At 35.7% G+C, this 18,187-nt stretch overlaps 1 protein-coding gene across 1 annotated transcript in view; it reads left to right on the forward strand.

The window, feature by feature from the left end:
- LOC139685748 (macoilin) overlaps positions 1-18,187 on the forward strand; it is an 83,964-nt gene that overhangs the window by 19,398 nt on the left and 46,379 nt on the right. Inside the window, exon 9 of the mRNA XM_071582812.1 lies at positions 157-315. Coding sequence (XP_071438913.1) covers positions 157-315 — 159 coding nt within the window. The remainder of the gene's footprint in view (positions 1-156; positions 316-18,187) is intronic.

Raw genomic sequence — 18,187 nt, forward strand, 5'->3', positions numbered from 1 at the left:
CTTTAACAGCTGTGTAAATTGATTAAGCAATGTACAAGCTTATGCACCTTGTCGTGTTCGTGCTATAAATTGCTCAGTTTGAGTCAACTTTTCTTGCCATGTTTAAAAATGACAAATATTAATGATTCCTTTTATTTTTGTGTAAACTTTCTATAGGCTGGAAGGTGACGTGAAACGACTGAAAATTGACCTTCAAGCCAGTCGACAAACTGAGCAAGAACTTCGCTGCCAAATCAATGTTTTGATATCTGGTGAACGAACTGTAAAATCTGAGCTCTTTCAGCTTCAGCAAAACAATGATGATCTTCAAACAAAGTGAGTAAAATTTCTGTCATACTGGCCTTGACTAGCTAAATAAAAATTCAGACCCAATAGAGCACTAATACTGTTTTACATTGGTTCCAGGTCCATTATCCTTGTGCCAAATTAAACCAAAATAGTTTAAATTGCTTCCTACTGAATTGTTTACTGCATAGTTCTTTGGCTTGGTTATATTATTTTTTGAAGAAAATTGCTGTAGTGAACTAATGCTAGAACATGTTAAATACTGCAAAAAATTACTAATTACAAGTTACAACTTCACGTACATAGTTGCTTGGGTTGGCTAGCGTATTTAACATAGTTTTTTGCTGCTTGAATTGACCAGAATAATGGGTTAAGCTTATTTTATTATTAGCATGAAGACTGATTCTGATGCTTAAGATTATGGAGGAAAATCTTGCTTGATCACTTTAGTGTGTAAAAATTATTTTATAATTGTGATAAACAGAAACATTAGTATAGACTTTGTTCAAATTATAGCTTCTTTGTTGAATGAAGTGGCATTCATTTAAAGTAGAACAATTTTTATTTCAGCAAAATTTTTCCTTGTTCAAACATTTGTATTGAGAATTAAGGTAGTCTTATATGTTACTGTTTAAAATATTTCATATGTTTTTTGCTTTTAATTTTCATAAGAGTTAATGGATGCAACTTCATTCTATTCCTATAGTATAAATATTATGGAATTAAGTGAAGTAGTAAGACTAAAGTTATTGAAAATTCAAATTTTTATTCTCTGACAAAGGTTTATACAAGTCAGTTATATTTTTAGCATTGAAACCAGAATTTGTCACTTTTGTATAAGCTGTCATTTAACCTGAATATTTCCAGTGCAATCATATAGATTTTGGACTAATGATTGCCGTCAGTACTCATGGTGTCAGCTAATTGTGGAAATTGTGGTGCATTTATAATTTACAGTTGACTGACTTTTCTTGTTTCAAATTTCTTCCATTTGAATGAAAAAGCATGGCAGGTGTTTGTTTCTTGAGAGCAAAAAGGAGCCACCACTTCTAATTCTTTTATATTTTAAAAAAGGTTGTTTATTTTTATATGAAAGAAGCACAATTTATGAAATGTGAGTTGTTATTTCATAATGATTCACCCACTCTAGCACATTAATTGAGAAAAATAATCATTGAAATGTAGACAAATGTGTATTTTTATAAAATGTTTATAATTATTGCCAACATGCATGGCAGACACCATTAGCACTGCACTTCATATATTGTGGAGTAAAGGTATATTTTTGTATTGTAATTTCTGTACTGTGATTGTACAATGACTCTGTCCTTGTACCAACTCATTTGATTCCATCCATGTCACGGTTGAGAGAAATTTTCTCTCCCTGACAATTGATGTGATGAAAAATTGTGATTAATCCACTTAATTTATTTTGTAATCACTTAATCTGTCTTAGAGGATTAAATGTACATGTGCTGTAATACTTGAGGCTGGATAAAGTTTACCATGTCTCCTGGTATAGCTCCTCAAAAATTGGCCATGAAGTGTGCAGTTAATACATGGCAGGGCTTGAAAAAATGTTTGCCTGCTCATCAGTGACTGATATGAATGTTTTTTATAGTTTTGATGATTCAATGTTTTTGATAGTATTATATTAAGTAATTAATAATTAGTTAATAATCCCAGCAGTTTTGGTTATGCAGGGTTAAAGCTTGCCATGATATTGCAGTAAAACCTCATTATTTTGATCACACTTTATTTGATATTCAACTCAAAGCTAATTGAAGTATCTAAGTAAAAGTATAAGACTTAGCATGGTTTAAGTATCCCACTGCCACAAATCTGGTGGACTTTTGAAGGTCCGGAGCAAAAGCTTGCCAAATAATAAAGGAAGCTAAAAAAGTCATGGAAGATGTATATAAATAGCATTAACCTAAAAATTCAATGTCCAAGGTCTGGGAGTAATTGAAAAGAATATTGGGTTGCTGCTGATCAAGTTTTCCATTGGCTCTAAAAAGGCTGTCAACTCCCAAGTACAAGGGCTGTTTCAAAAGTTAGGTCCGTTTTCTTATATTTTAAAATTTGTGCATCAGAACACAGTTATACGCATGCAGTGCCATCAATTGATTGCTTCCTCAGCCACTGAAATTATTGTTTTGATTCAGTAGTTGTTTGCCTGACAGAGAATGCAGATAATAATGTTGTTGAATATTGTTGCTCCTGCCAGTTACAAACTATATGCTGTGATTCGAATTTTGTGCACTAAATGATCATCCGCTCTCCAAATTAGTTGGTATTGTGCCTAATTTATGGACTTACAGTATTAAGTGAAGAATGGTTTAGATAAAGGTTTTGGGACTTAAGAAATGGCTGCACAAATATGTATGATGAAGAGCAAAGCGGCAGGCCCAGTATCCAGACTGATGAAATCATTCAAGAAGTGGACAAAGAACTGTTGATAGTTGATGGGTTAGTGCTCTGGCTGATATATTTCCTCTTGTTGGACGCTCCACTATTCACATGATTGTGACAGAAAAGCTCAGATATAAAAAATTATCTGCTAGGTGGCCACTGTAAATGCTTACAAACCAACACCAAGAATGTTGTTCTGATGAGCATGTTTTGGACCTCAATTTCTGGTCCTGACCTTGCACCCTGCCACTATTTGCTCTTCTTGCACGTGAAACAGTGGCTTGTTGGACAACTATTTGAAGATGATGAGGAACTGAAGAGCAGTATTGTCAACTGGTTCCTAGAACTTCTATGCTGATGGATTAAAGGAACAGGTGCTGCATTGCTAAAAGTGCTTAGAAGTGAACAGAGATTATGAAGAAAAGTGACATAGATTTGTTGTAAACTAAAACCCCCAATGAAAACCTTTGCTAACATTTATTTTTTATGTTGAAATGGCCCTTTATGATTATGCGTCGTAATAGCATCTCCGTCCAGCATATCCAAGATATTTGGAAACATTGCCAAAATCTGTATTTCAGCAAATTGCAACCCAAGCCTCTTAGCCAGGAAACATCACACCGAAAGGATATGCATAGATTTCACTGAACTAGCCACCACTTCTCCCTACGGTGAAAACTTCTCTTTGTTGGAGGTTCAAGTATCTCTGAGAGATGCCAAGGACACCAGTCCACCAGTGGACCAGATCCATAGTGCTATCCTTAAGAATCTCCCATATTCCATCTTGTATGATATACTAAGAACAACCAGCCAAATATATCCCAAAGGTACTTTCCCTGAAACATTGAAAGAGTCAGTTGTCGAGGCTCCTCCAAAATCAGGAAAAGATTGGGCTGATCCCTTTACCTATTGCCTAAGCCCCCTGGTGAGCATGCAATTCAAGGTAATGGAGAGGATGGTGAACTGATAACTTGTTTGGTTCATGAAGCAGTAGAGCCTTCTCTTCGACAGCGTGTGAGTTTCTGCATAATAGGTCCACAGTTGACCATCTAATTCAAGCAGACATCATTCAGGAGGCCTTTTTCTTGCACTTACATGTCCGCTTCATATTCTTTGACGTTGAGAAATCATAGAAACACATTGTTGTGAGATTTTAGAAAACCTAGAGGCTTGGGATTTTAAAGGCAATCTGCTAATTTTTGTTGACAAATTTTAACCAACCAGGTTTCCTGAGTAAGAATTGGTGATACCCTTCCAGAGCAATACATTCAAGAGAAATGGGTACCCTAAGGGTGTTTCAAAAGTATGGGGCCATTTTCTTTTATTTAAATATTCATGGGTCAGAACAAATTTGTACTCATGCAGCATCATCTATTGATTGTTTCCGCAGCCACTGATGTTTCTGTTTTGATTCAGTAGCTGTTTGCCTGTAGATGAATTCAGATACAATGATAGTGAAAATCGTTGCTCCTGACAGTAATGAAGTGCCTGCTGTAATTTGATTTTTTTGTGTCAAGGATCATCAGCTGCCCAAATTCATCGTAATTGTGCCTAGTTTATGGACTTATAGTATTGGGTGAAGGAAGGGTTAGACAATGGCGTTGAGACTTCAAAAATGGCCAAACAAATGTGAATGATGAAGAGCAGAGTGCCGGGCCTGGTATCCAGGCTGTTGAAATTGTTCAACAATGGACTGAGAGCTGTGATATGATAGGCAATTGATGATGGGTACTGTAAATGCTTACCAACCAACGCAAAGATCAAACTATGTTATTTGGATGAGCATTTTTGGACCATTATCCGCGGTTCTTGGCACTGTACCTAGCAACTATTTCTTCAACTTCAACATTAATTTCTGTTGTTTACTTTCATAAAAACAATTTTATGCTTCTTCTCGGGAAAAAACAGCATCATGTAATTTTATGATATTAATTTGAAGTAATTTCAAATAATTCCATAAGAATATAGTATAAATCAGCTGAGACTGCTGATTCACTTGGGTATAATCATAATTTTCATGAAACAACCATATGCCAAATCAAGATTCTACTGTAATAATTATAATTAGGCAAATAAGGTCTCTATTAATATGGAATATGCTTAACCCCACGTTCCTTAACACCACTGATCTCATTTAGTGCTGTAGTAATTCTCTTCTATGATTTTGCTGGACAGGGTTCTGGTGGACTGATGGACCATATGTTGCTAGAGTATGTTTTACGTATTACCCAACCCAAGAGTTTCTTATGATGTATAACCATCAATGAATAAAATATAGACAACTTGCGAATGGAAGGAATTTCATAAATGATGTAAAATGTCAGGTTGCGGTAATCTGATTGACTTTTTTGTTTTAAAATAATTTCATGATATTTTTTGTGGATTGTGCACAGAATAATTTAACCTAGCTCAATCAACTTGCATGGGAAAGAAGGTGACGTAGACAATGAGAGAAGTCTTTTCATCACAAAGTATGTTGCTACCAAATGCCTTACTGCAAATAGCTGGAGCTTTTTTTAAGTTTAAGCTTAAGTTTTTTTAATGTGAAATTATTAGCTCCCAGGGAACAGAAAATAGTTGATTTGCATTTGCAAAATTTTATTTCAATATATCTGGTATTTAACATGTTTGATTTTAGGAATTTCATAGAGAGCCTAGGATTGATTTGTTTTGTGGGATTTCATGTGATCATTTTAAATGAGTTTTACTGTACAGTCATTGGCAAAGTAAATGTTTTTTTTGCTCCCAATGTCAACAAGGGCAAGAAATTGTAGGCCTTACTTTAAAAATTTCAACTTTTCCGTTTATGTATTTATTCCTTGCTATTGTTATTGTGCAACAAAACAATGCTCAATTTAATAACTAATGTCAATGTACATAGGCACAGCACAAGAGGTTGTAGTTACTTAAGGGTGACTACTCATAACTCAGCTATGTTTGCTAAGAACCATTCTTATTCTGGTATGAAATTCATGAAATTATTACCTAGAAAGCTAAGGGAAACAGGAATTTTTTTGTCTTTTAAGTCTAAACTTGGTCAGTTCCTGTGTGAACATCAATACTATACAGTGGTCTCTCTGTAAATAAATAATTTAATTTTTATATAAGCCATTAACGCTCCTGTTAACTGTTTTTTTATTTGTGGCTGCATTTGTATTCAAACTTTAATTGCAATGTATTGTGCTTGCCTGCAATATTTGCAATCGATGTAATGTGTACCATACATTTCTCAAATGTCATTAAAACATATTAATTCTAGTATTCAAATACCTGGTATTTACCATGGTAATATACATCATTTACTTTAAATTTGTGATTTGATAAAAAAGACTTAAGAAAGCAGATTTTACAGGCTGGCATAAATTTTTCATGAACTGAAAATCTTATTCTATTCCTAATATTTATATAGATGTAATTAATGCTTATGAGTTTATTTTGAGATTGGTCACCTAAAAACCTCCTTGAAGAATGTAAACCATCAATTATTAAATTAGTGTATGTGATAACTTTAAAATCCATGAAATGGAGGCACTCTAAGTTTAGATTCTGCTCAATATTTATTTGAAACTACTTTTTGGCTGGTTCCTTTTCTTCCCTCGGTGTCAGAATTTTTTATCTGAACACTGTTGATTGATGTTTTAAGTTCTTGAAATCATTTTAACATGCAGTAGTGTGATTGTACCACATTTTTAGTAATCTATGGTGAATTCAAATTGAGTATACCCTTGATTTTGATATCTTTGAGTTTATGAAAGCACTTGACCATTGCATAGTTGAAATTATTATTTTCTTTATATTTATTCCAAAGAGTTATTTTCCAGTATGGATATTTGCCCTGGGGCCATTTAATGTATCATATTTATGTACACTGTTAAGGAATGTTTTTGTGGTGTCCCTGACTAGTTTTGCTCAAATTTGGCCGAGTATATTTATTGACAGTAGCTTGCTATTTAAAGTTTTTAATGGACCAGTGACTTGCATTCTCACTGCTGATGGAGTAAGCCCAGCACAGCATCAAATAACCTAAAATCATATTTCACGCTAAACTACTTCTTAATTTCACATGATTTCTACCTGCCCTAATTCTATTCATCTTTACTAATATTTTCCTGATTCAGTTGTTCAACATACTACTCTCCTGTATCATGGACTTCAATATTTCATTGCCGCTCAGTGTGCAATACTTCAAATTTTCATGTCTTCTGCAAATTTCTCTCCACAGCTTTCTGTATTTTTCCGCCTTGCTTAGCACTATTTCATTTGGATATCTTTCCATGATTGTTATTTCTTCCATAATTCTCCTAACCCACATCTCACCAGTCTCTCTCTCAAGTCTCTTATTTTTCCTTACCTCAGCAGACAAATTTTGGAGTGCAATTGCTCCACATCATATTTATTTTCATCTCTACTCTCTGGGCCACTCACTAACTCCTTCCTCTTTTTAAAGACATCTTCACTTAACAAAATTTTTCTTTTAATATTGCGGCGACTTTGCCATTTTCATTAATAATTAAATATTTTTCACCTGTGTAATATATGCCCTTCAACCTAATGTTTAATTTAGCATTCCATCTTGAACATCATTAGTTTTGTCATATCCCATGCCTACCACATTAATTCTGTAATCTTGGCAATGATTGCACTCCCTTGGCTGACTAGTAAAATGAAGCTTGATTATCTGTAAATCTGACTAGATCCATTCCACACCAACTTTCATTCTTACCCCCTGCCTTACTAGGTTCCTGTAGGTGTTAGGTGGTAGAAGACACTCCATAGTCCCAATCTTGCCCCAAAATAAGGACTGCTATTTATCTCTCTAACATTTCTTTTGTATATCCATTAAAAAGCTTAGGCAGTAAAGGATAACTCAGTCATATGCATAGCCCTGCATTTCAGTGCCCACCCTGATTTACCATCTGATTTAATCTGGGCACTTGTATAAACTGAGAAATGAACAGGTTTTGGATGTAGCTTATCTCAAGACTACTCTTTTATCTTCAGCGAGACATCTTTTAATATCTTTCAACGTTGGAATGCTAATGGTCCTATAAAATTACATTTAATAACGATACATCTATCCAGTGGTCTTCTCCTCCAGAGTTCCTTGAAAAAAATATTCCTAGAAAAATATCCAGTGGTAACCATGAGACCTAAAGTCTCTAAGCCGGGCAAAATATGGGAATACATTTTTTTAAATTCATTCTATAGGGGGATATGGCTTGAGAAATTTCATGTTCATGATTTTTGGGGCCATGCTATTACGCTACCAAATTTAAACATGCTAGGTTAGGGACACTTGTAAAAGTTCCTTGGGAGTAAAATGAGGATAAGTGAACCCTTTTGCAGCTCCGACTAAAGTAAAATAGTACTCATATTGTAAACTTTAGACTATAAAGGGTTGCTTCATTCTGAAAAATATATAACTTGAAGTAGTGTTATGGAATATTTTATATTTGAATTTTTTCATAAAAAGCATTATGGAATGTTTTAAGGGGATGTGATAGTCCAGTGGGTAGAGCGTTGGACTACTAAGCAGTGGGTCCAGGTTTGATTTCCGGGCACGCCTCTGGGCCCTCTTAGCTTCACCCAAGCTGTGTAATTTTTCGGGTGCTAGATCTTCGTGGGAAACTGCAGGTGACATTGGGAAAGTAACTGGCCCCCTAACCTGATAAGTGAATTTCACGTGCCGTTGGGCATTTGAAATTAGTATTAAGTGAACTCTATCCTCATCTATCAAACCAAACTCCGGGTTGATAACTGTGGGTGAAACGTTTTTTAACTTTGGAATTCACTGAAAGTCTGATATTTTATTGATATTAGCCTCAAAAATTACATCATTGTAAAATTCATGGTAGATTGATGCATGATAATTATGTGATAATGCATTAAGCAATCATTTGATAATAAGTATTATGCATTATATAAATGAAGAAATGTGATAAAAGTGCTAGTCAGTTGAAATTGTTGTTATTTGCGTGGAAGCTTTTGCTGTTATGAAGATAGCCTAGGTGAAATTGAAACAAAAATGTTGTTTTCCTCTGAAAATCTTTTAAAGCAGAGTTGATTCTTAAATTCTGGATTAGCAAGCGTAATTAAGTCATCTTCCAAGTCCAAATGATGATTTTTATGTATCTTAAAAGGGAAGGATTCATGTAATAATTATTGATAATATTTTCTTATGAGCTTAATTAATATAGATAGATAGAATTATTCGCCATGGAACAATACATAATTGTATGGGCTTCATTAAGATTCAATTACATTTATAGGTGCATTAACATACATACATGGGAATAATAATGTGCATGAAATATATGAGTATTAAAGATTTAAAAAACAGAATTCCCTACATTGGCTCGGCTCTTTCTATGTACTCTTGGACACTATAAAAAACATTATTTAAAAAGAAATTTTACAATTTTTTTTGAATTTATTTTCTTGGGGGAGTATTCGTTTTAACTCTTCAGGAAGTCGATTAAACAGCAGTCTTCCTGAAACTTGTGGAGTTTTTTGTAGTGCTGCTACTCTGCAATGGCCATTATGAAAATTATCCTTACCCCTGGTGTCGTACTTGTGAACATCCCTGTTTCGGACCAGTGAAGGGGTTTTGGTGTAGGCATACAAAATCACATTATACATATAGATACAGGGAATGGTCATGATTTTGTGACGTTTGAAGTACTCCCTGCAGGATTTTCTTTCATTTAGTTTAAATATAACCCTTAATGCCCACTTTTGAAGGGTGAGTATTCTATTTATGTCTCATGTGCTGAGCTCCCCCAGCAGACGACGCCATATGGAGCTATGGACTCAAATATACCATGGTATACTGGGATTAATATTTCTGTATTACAATAGTTGGCAAAAGTTTTTAAAAGGAATAGGGCTGAACATAATTTTTTACTACATTTTTGAATTTGAAACCTCCAGCTTAACTAGTTGTCTATTTCTAAACCAAATAAGGTGGTATGTTCTAACTCGGATATCAATTGGTTTCCTATTTCTACAGAAATATTTGACTGAAGGTCTCTATTGCTAAATACCAAGTCAACTGTTTTTCTTGCATTTAGTCGTAAATTATTTACATTCAGCCATTGAGCAACTGAATTCACCATAGCATACTATTTATTATGCCTATTTCTAATTGAGATGATTTCGTATGACCTGCTATTAGACTTATATCATCTGTATAGAGCACCATGTTATTATTCTCTGGAGAGATTATGGCTTTTTCAATGTCATTCATATACACCAGGAAAAGTAAAGGACCTAATGCGGAACCTTGTGGAACACTATATTTAATAGTTTTCATTGTTGATTTGTAGGTAGCACCATTTTCTCTGACAATTTATACATACTGTTTCCTATTTTCCAAAAAAGATGTAAGCCAGAGATGAGCTACTCCCCTGATATAAAAGATTCAAGGTTGTGTGAAAAGTGATGTGGCAGGTTGCCTAGTAATGAAATTGTTAGTTAAGGTGTGTGTTTGAAAAAGTTCCCTTTGATTGTTTTACCTGTGTCCCAGCCTTCTTTATAATGCAGGGAATAGGTTATCTTTTAAAAATCTTTAAAAAGTCTGAGAGCAGATGCTCTCAGCATTTCAATGCTTGGGGAGAAGAATAATGTTGGATTAGTTGGCATTGTATTGCTAACCAGCACTTATACTGTGATAGATTTATCTTGCTCAATGTGGTCTGAAATGAGGTGCTTAAGGAACAGTCATCATGAAGTAAAATGTAAATAAGGAAAATAAGGCCCTTGTAGAAAGAATGCCCAGTAGTAGCTTACTTTTAGATACACTGGGTCGTGCATTTGGGCTGTTAAGCCTTGTCTCTGGACATGTCCTATTATTGTCTAATCTCATGTAATTAACTATTATGCTTCAATTAACACTTGTAATACCATTGATACTGTTTTAATGATAGTTAAATTGTCATTTCATTATTGTTTTTTGAAACTATGGAGTTTTGATTTCCATTTGCTAATTTTTCCTGATTTTTTAATCGAAAAAAAAGAAGGGCCTTATTATGTATTTTGATGATTCAATCATCTATTTTACCAGTCAATTAAAAATATTCATGGAACTGGAATTGGATACTTTTTTTAGTCATTGTTAGCAATTCATAATTGATTCTGTCTTTCCAAATGTTTTTTTATTCAGCAATTGAATTATATCCATCATTACAATTATTCTTTTTAACGGCTCAATGGATTTGATTTTTCGTAACTCAATTTGAATTTTCTTTATTAAAACTTTTAAGTTGGTATTAAATTTTCTGTGATTTATTTTACCCTCCTAAGCGATTGCTTAATACTTTGGAGTACAGACCTCGGTTCTCTGGAGACCTGTGAAATATATTTTTGAAAACAATTCTTTCAATTTTTCTGCAGCAATTGATACTTCACATTCCTAGGGAATTATATTTGGAGTTGAAAATGTGCAGCAAAAGTATAATTCAAGTTAAATTATAGAAATTCCCAGACTTTATTGCACTATGAATCTCTAGGGTCCCGGCTCTGTACTCTTTTTTCTTTTAGTTTTTATCACCATAATGATGGCATAGTTCACAGTCCGGACAAAATGAGTTTGCTCAGCATTCCACTGTTATACATTGTAGTTGTTCTCAAAGTCTAGAGACCTCGATTTCAGTTTTCGAGTTCAGTTGTCTCAGCGGTTAATATCATTGTTTTCATCCTGAATCTTATTGGAATCTTATTCAAATGGGATCTAGAATTTTTATGCGCGGGAAAAGTTTTTGCAGACTTAAATTTTCAAAAAATTGAAGAAGAAATATGTGAAGTTGTTAAAAGTAATAGTGCTGAAAGTGGTTTAGAACCAGATAATATCGCAGTTGAAGTTAGTGAGATTAAAGATAGATCCCTGCGTGTAAAAGGTATGAAAATATTTGTTGGGCTGCAATGTAGTAGTAGAAGAAAGGCTTTGAAAGTACCTCACCCCACAACTTGCAAGAACTAGACCTAAAAATTTAGTCAGTAATATTAGCGGAGTAACTGATGACAGCAAAGATACTAAAACACATTTAGAAATTTTGAGTTATTCATTTAAAATGAAATCATAAATTTGATAGATAATACGAGTATAAAAGCAAGAGGACCAACCAACTACATACGGATCAGCAAAAGGCAGTAGTAGTAGTAGTTTTGAGGGGAGGCGACCGACAGCTAAGGTCATTTGCGCCATAGGGGAAGGACAGGAAAGGATGAAGGGTGGAGAGAAACCCGGCGTCGGCATTAGCCTACTCTTTACGAAAGGCGCCAAGGGGTCCATGGACTAATATTTGACAGCATTGAAGTGAAAGTGTTCATTGTAATTTTGTTATTGATAGAACAATTCTGTGAATCCATTGAAGATATTCAATATTTGTGGAGCAAACACAGTGCTTTTACATAACCCATCTATATAAATGCCTTGTCTCTGGATAGCTTCATTGTTATTATGAATTGCATTCATTACGACAATACCAGCAGCTAAAATACACAAGGATGAAAGATAAATTGACTCCCTTTCGTGAATTACTAATATTTTTGCAAAGAATTGTTAAAAAGCATATGAGGTCAGCATTTGGGATCATCAACAAGCAGCTTGTGCTCTTTTGTGGAGTTTTTTTTTGAGTCTGTATGCCAAAAAAACACAAGAAGTATGGAATCAAAATTTGGGTTTTGTGTGATGCAAAAAATTTTTATTGTTGTAATTTTTAGGTTTACCTCAGAAAGGTTCTTATGGTAGAAAAGCAACAGACAGCAGGTAGTGAAGCAACTGTGCAAGTTTTGGTATGAGAGCGGCTGTGACATCACCAATGGCAATTTCTTTAAGAACTTTCCTACAGCGGAAGAACTACTAAAAATCAGCTTAACAATATTTGGAACTGTTAGAAAGAAAAGAAAAGGCTTCCGCCTATCAATGACTGCAGTGAAGAAAGACTTCTATTTTCTTGTTTATCAGAAGACCTCACCCTACTTTGACATAAGCCAAAATAAAAAAGTATGTCATACTTTTGTTGTCCATGTATAATGAGCCTGATATTTCAGGCAAGGAAACTAGATTCAAGCTTCCCATAAATTTGTCTACAGTATAAACAAGGTTGGTGCTGATATGTTAGATAAGCTCATTCACGAAGGTTCCAATGCAAGGACAGTTAGAAGATAGGTGTTATGGCTTTTTTAAACATCCTTGATGTAGCAGCTTACAATGCCTTTATTATTTGGGCAAAAAAAAAATAATTTTTCCAAAGCAAGTTTCCGTGAGTCCTGAAAATTATTTTAGGAAACCTTAGGGATGGTACTTATGAAAGAAAACATTGACGGATGAGTTACTTGATTTACCCACTTAAGACACCCAAAGAGGGAAAAATTACCCGAAAACCATTAATCATAGTATTGAATTAACCGGCTATTAGGAAAGTGTCTATTGTTTGGCAGAAACCTGAAGAAACTAGAGATGAAAAAGGAAGGAGGTAGGTGCAGCATCTGCTCTGGTGAAGACAATAAATGCACTTCAACATGTTGCAAATGCAACAGTTTAGTATGCAAAAACCATACAATAAAAGATACTCAAAGAGTGTGCTTTAATTGCCCTACTAACTCAAGTAAATCTAACATTGAATTTTATTTTCAAAAATATTTTTTGTTTTATCCAAAAAGTCTCCCAGAAAATATTTCATTTTTATTTCAATATAAAGTTAAATAATTTAGTTAGGAATTTAAACAATTTTTACTCCTGTCTTTACAAAATATTACCCTTATTCAATATTCATCCTTTCAAATTTGGATAATAATTATCGTTTGTAAAAGTTTGGATCCTATAGGACCCAAGTCCATACTTGGTGTGAAGCCAGCGAGTTCTGCGCTCAGTGTGTTAATGATGGCAGTGACAAGTTTTGATGTAAAAAGTTAAGGATAGCATTTTTTACTAAAATCATAAAAATATGTTGTGCACCATTCAGCATGTGTTATGGAGTATTACTGAAATTATATGAATATACACTTGCATATATGATGAAGTAAAAGGAGTCCGTGACTACTTCTACTCAGATGAAAATGGTTAGAATCACCGAAATTGTTAGGCGGGTTATTTTCATTTCTGTGTGTGTGCAAAAATTAATAAATATATATATGATATATATATGTGTGGGTCGTGGTAGTCCAGGGGGTAAAGCATTGGACTGCGGACCGGAGGGTCCCGGGTTCGATTCCTGGGCAAGGCACTCTGGGCACCTGCAGCTCCACCCAAGCTGTGATTTTTCGGGTATCAGATCTTCCTGGGAAACCATAACAGGCACAGGGAAATGAACTGGCCCCCCTACCCTGATGTGTGAATTTCACACGCCGTCGGGCTTAGTACTGGGTGAACTCTACCATCACCTACTTAACAGACCTTCGGGTTGATTACTGTGTTTATGGTTTATACATTTGTGTGTGTGTGTAAGTTTGTATATGTGTGTGTATTTATTTATATATATGCTCACCCCATATATATATATGTATATATATATATATATACCCCATGCATATATATGTATATATATATATATATATACATATATATATATATATATATATATATATATATATATATATACACAGACATATACATAACCTTAAACACAGTAGTCAACCCAAAGCTCGGTTTGGTTGATAACAGTAGAGTTCACCCAGTACTAAGCCCAACTGCGTGTGAAATTCACACATCAGGGTAGGGGGGCCAAGTTCCTTTCCCTGTGCTGGTTATGGTTTCCCAGGAAGATCTGGTACCTGAAAAATCACATAGCTTGGGTGAAGCTGCAGATGCCCAGAGGCTTGCCCGGGAATCAAACCCGGGACCCTCCAGTCAGTAGTCAAATGCTTTACCCCATTATATATATATATATATATAAATATAAATAAATATATATATATATATATATATATATATATGTATATATGTGTGTGTGTATATATATATATATATATATATATATATATATATATGTATATGTGTGTGTGTGTGTGTATATATATATATGTATATATACTGTATAGTCCATCATGTTAATCTTGGGAATGATAATTTCCCATTGCCTTCCTCAATAGTGTTTTTAACGTGACACCATCACTTACTGGCTGCCCCTCTGGGGTCAGATGCCATTGCAGCCGCCTCACTGAGGAACAGACGCTGCGTGGACTACCTTTCGTCTGGCTCCTAACCTTCGACCTATCTGGCATGGGTGACCCTACCAGGAACAATTATTATTACTCCCGCCAGCACAGCTCTAGGGGTCATCGGAATGCACAAGCCCTTCCACCACGCAAAGGTTGTAGTCCGGGGAGGGATATGTATATATATATATATATATATATATATATATATATGTATATATATATATATGTATGTATATATATATGTATATATATATATATGTATGTATATATATATATATATATGTATATATATATGTATGTATATATATATATATATATATATATGTATGTAAATATATATATATATACAGTCAATCAGTATATCGAGTCAAAACGTTGTCCCTTGAGCTGTCTTTTCATCAGGGGGAAGAGGAAGTCCGCGGGTGTCAGATCGGGAGAATAGGGCGGGTGCGGCAACGTGGCAACGCTGTATTTGGCCAGGAGCTGTCTGATGACGAGTGCGCCATGGCAGAATTTTTGGCACCATCTTGGCGCACATTTTGCGCATGGCCAAATCCTGTGAAATAATGCGTTGGACGTTGGATGCAGACAGACCCAACTGGTCCGCAATTTCTTCACTGGTTAAGCGTTGGTCTGTGTTTAGCAGTGCCCTCACTATGTCCACATTTGTGTCGGTTCTTGCCGTCGATGGCCGTCCGGAGCGATGGTCATCTTCAAAGAGCTCCCTACCCTCTTTAAACAACTTGTGCCACTCAAATACTGTGGAATGGCTTAAGGCAGTGTCCCCATAAGCCTGCTTGATCATATCGAGGGTCTCAGTTACCGTCTTCCCGAGTTTCGCACAAAACTTCACGGAATAACGTTGCTCTAAATTCAGATTCACTTCGTTTTTCGACGAGGACAAAAAACTTGCTTCACTAAAAACGGTGTCCTCACTCAACGACAGCCCGCAGGCGACTGAGGTTGGTGTTGGTCTGTGGCTAAGAGCCCCCTCCACCTTACCCTGCCAGGCAGACCACCCTGCACCGCTCCGTTCGCGCCAGAGAAAATCAGTCCTACCACTTTTGGGTGCAACCCTGTATATATATATATATATATATATATATATATATATATATATACACATGCATATATATTTTTTTTATATATTTGCACAAGAGGCTGGTTCAATAAGTACCCGTGTTAGAAATGAAGAAACCATTTTTTCAAAAAATTTTATTTATTTTTCAACATAGTCCCTTATAGAAGGATACATTCTCCCAACCTTCGGGCCATTTTTTTTTAACCCCTCCAAAAATTAGGATTTGTCGAACTCTCCAAAATATGCCTGTCTCGGCGATAACTTCCTCGTTTGAGGTAAATTTTTTCCCGTGAGCCATTTCTTCATGTTAGGGAATAAGAAACATTGCAGGGAGCCAGATTGGGTGAATATGGGGGGTGCGGCAGCAATTCTTAACGTAGTTCATGCAGTTTTCAAAGTTGACAGCCGGATCAGCTTGTTGTCCACCGTGAGCAATCGCAGCACCCATCGGGCCGACAATTTTTTCATTGCCAACGTATCATGTAAAATATTAATCGCATTTTCGCTTTACATACCCACGGCTTCTGCTACTTCACGCACTTTAGTTCGTCGATCAGCGAGAATCATGGCGTGGACTTTTTGAATGATTTCCTCGGTAACCACGTGTGCCGGGGATCCTGGTCGCTCCTCATCAAAAACAGATGTTTGCCCACGTGTAAATTTGTGGAACCAATATCGAACTGTGGTCATAGATGATGAAGTGTCCCCATAAACAGCATACAACTCTGCTTTTATCTCCTCACATTTCTTCCCATCCAAAAACAAAAAGCGAATTACCGAACGATACTGCTCTTTTTCCATCTTAGCGAAAATCACGAAACACGTCTTCCTCGAATGGCTGCCAAATCCAAAAAAACCATTAAATCAGTCTGAAAATTGTTTCACTGTCGTTTGATAGATGGCAGCACACGATGATAGCATAAACTTTCCTCAGGAACGCCCTTTGTCGTCCAACACGGGTACTTATTGAACCGCCCTTGTATGTACACATACATATATATCCCTCCCATGGACTACAACCTTGGCGTGGTGGAAGGGCTTGTGCATTCCGATGACCCCCTGGAGCTGTGCTGGCAGGAGCAATGATATTATCTCATGATATTGTCCCCCATGGAGATAGGTACCTAGATGAAAGACAGTCCATGCATTGTCTGAACCTCGGTGAGACAACTGCCAAGGCGTCTGACCAAAGAAGGGTGGTCATTGAGGTTAGTGTCACGTTGAAAACACTATTGAGGAAGGCAACAAGAAATCACCTCCCAAGACGAATTATTCCCAAGATTTAAATAATGGACAGTATAGAGAGAGAAAATGAATCGTGGCAACTACAGGACTCAGCCCAATCGACCGTGTGTCTTGTCCGGTAGCAGGCTGACTGCAAAGCCGACCCCAAGCACAACCGACAGCAGCAACACAGAAGATGGAGAAGAAGACCAAATTAGTTAGAATAGCAATTTGGAATGTTAGGGCATTGTTAAGAACAGGAAAATTAGAGAATATTAAGAGAGAAATGAAAAGAAGAAATAAAAAAGTTTTAGGTTTATGCAAGGTGAGATGGAAGGATAGTGGGGATTACTGGAGTGATAGTTGTAGGGTAATATGCAGTGGAGGGGATGAGAGCCAGAATGGGGTTGCAATAAGGAACGAATCTGCTGTAAAACTTCGTGAGATTAGTGTTAGTTCCTATTCCAAAAAAGTAAAGGCTACATCATGTGAGGACTGCAGAACAATAAGTTTGATTTCCCACGTAGCTGTAGTGGTTCTCAGGATCATAAACAAAAGGATGGAGAGCTGGGCAAATGATTATTAAGGGAATGATCAGTTTGAATTTAGGAAGGGAAGAGGAACGTCTGATGTCATTGAATTAATGAGAACAAATAAAAAGGAATATAGAATACAACCCGGAGGTATTTGCCTGTTTCGTAGATTTCAAAAAGGCATTCAGTTGGGTGAATTGGGAAAAACTAACGAATATATTGCAGAAAATAGGAATAGTTTGGAGGAATGAGAGACTAATCCACCACCTGTACATGTCTCAAACTGCTCTGGTGGAAGTGGGGGATAGAGAGTCCTTTCTTAAATGCTAATTATGCTTAAAAGAGTAATGAACGAATTTTCATTATTGTTGGTATGCAGGCTGTGAAAGATCATTGGAACTAGCATTGAAAAAACATTGAATCAGTTGTGCATCACTCATATTGGCATATTTGGAGTACATTAGGCATTCATTCATTTCCCTTAATAGTAAAA

Source organism: Hetaerina americana, unplaced genomic scaffold (genome assembly GCF_022747635.1).
Source record: "Hetaerina americana unplaced genomic scaffold, ioHetAmer1.1.p SCAF_12, whole genome shotgun sequence".
Lineage (NCBI taxonomy): Eukaryota > Metazoa > Arthropoda > Insecta > Odonata > Calopterygidae > Hetaerina > Hetaerina americana.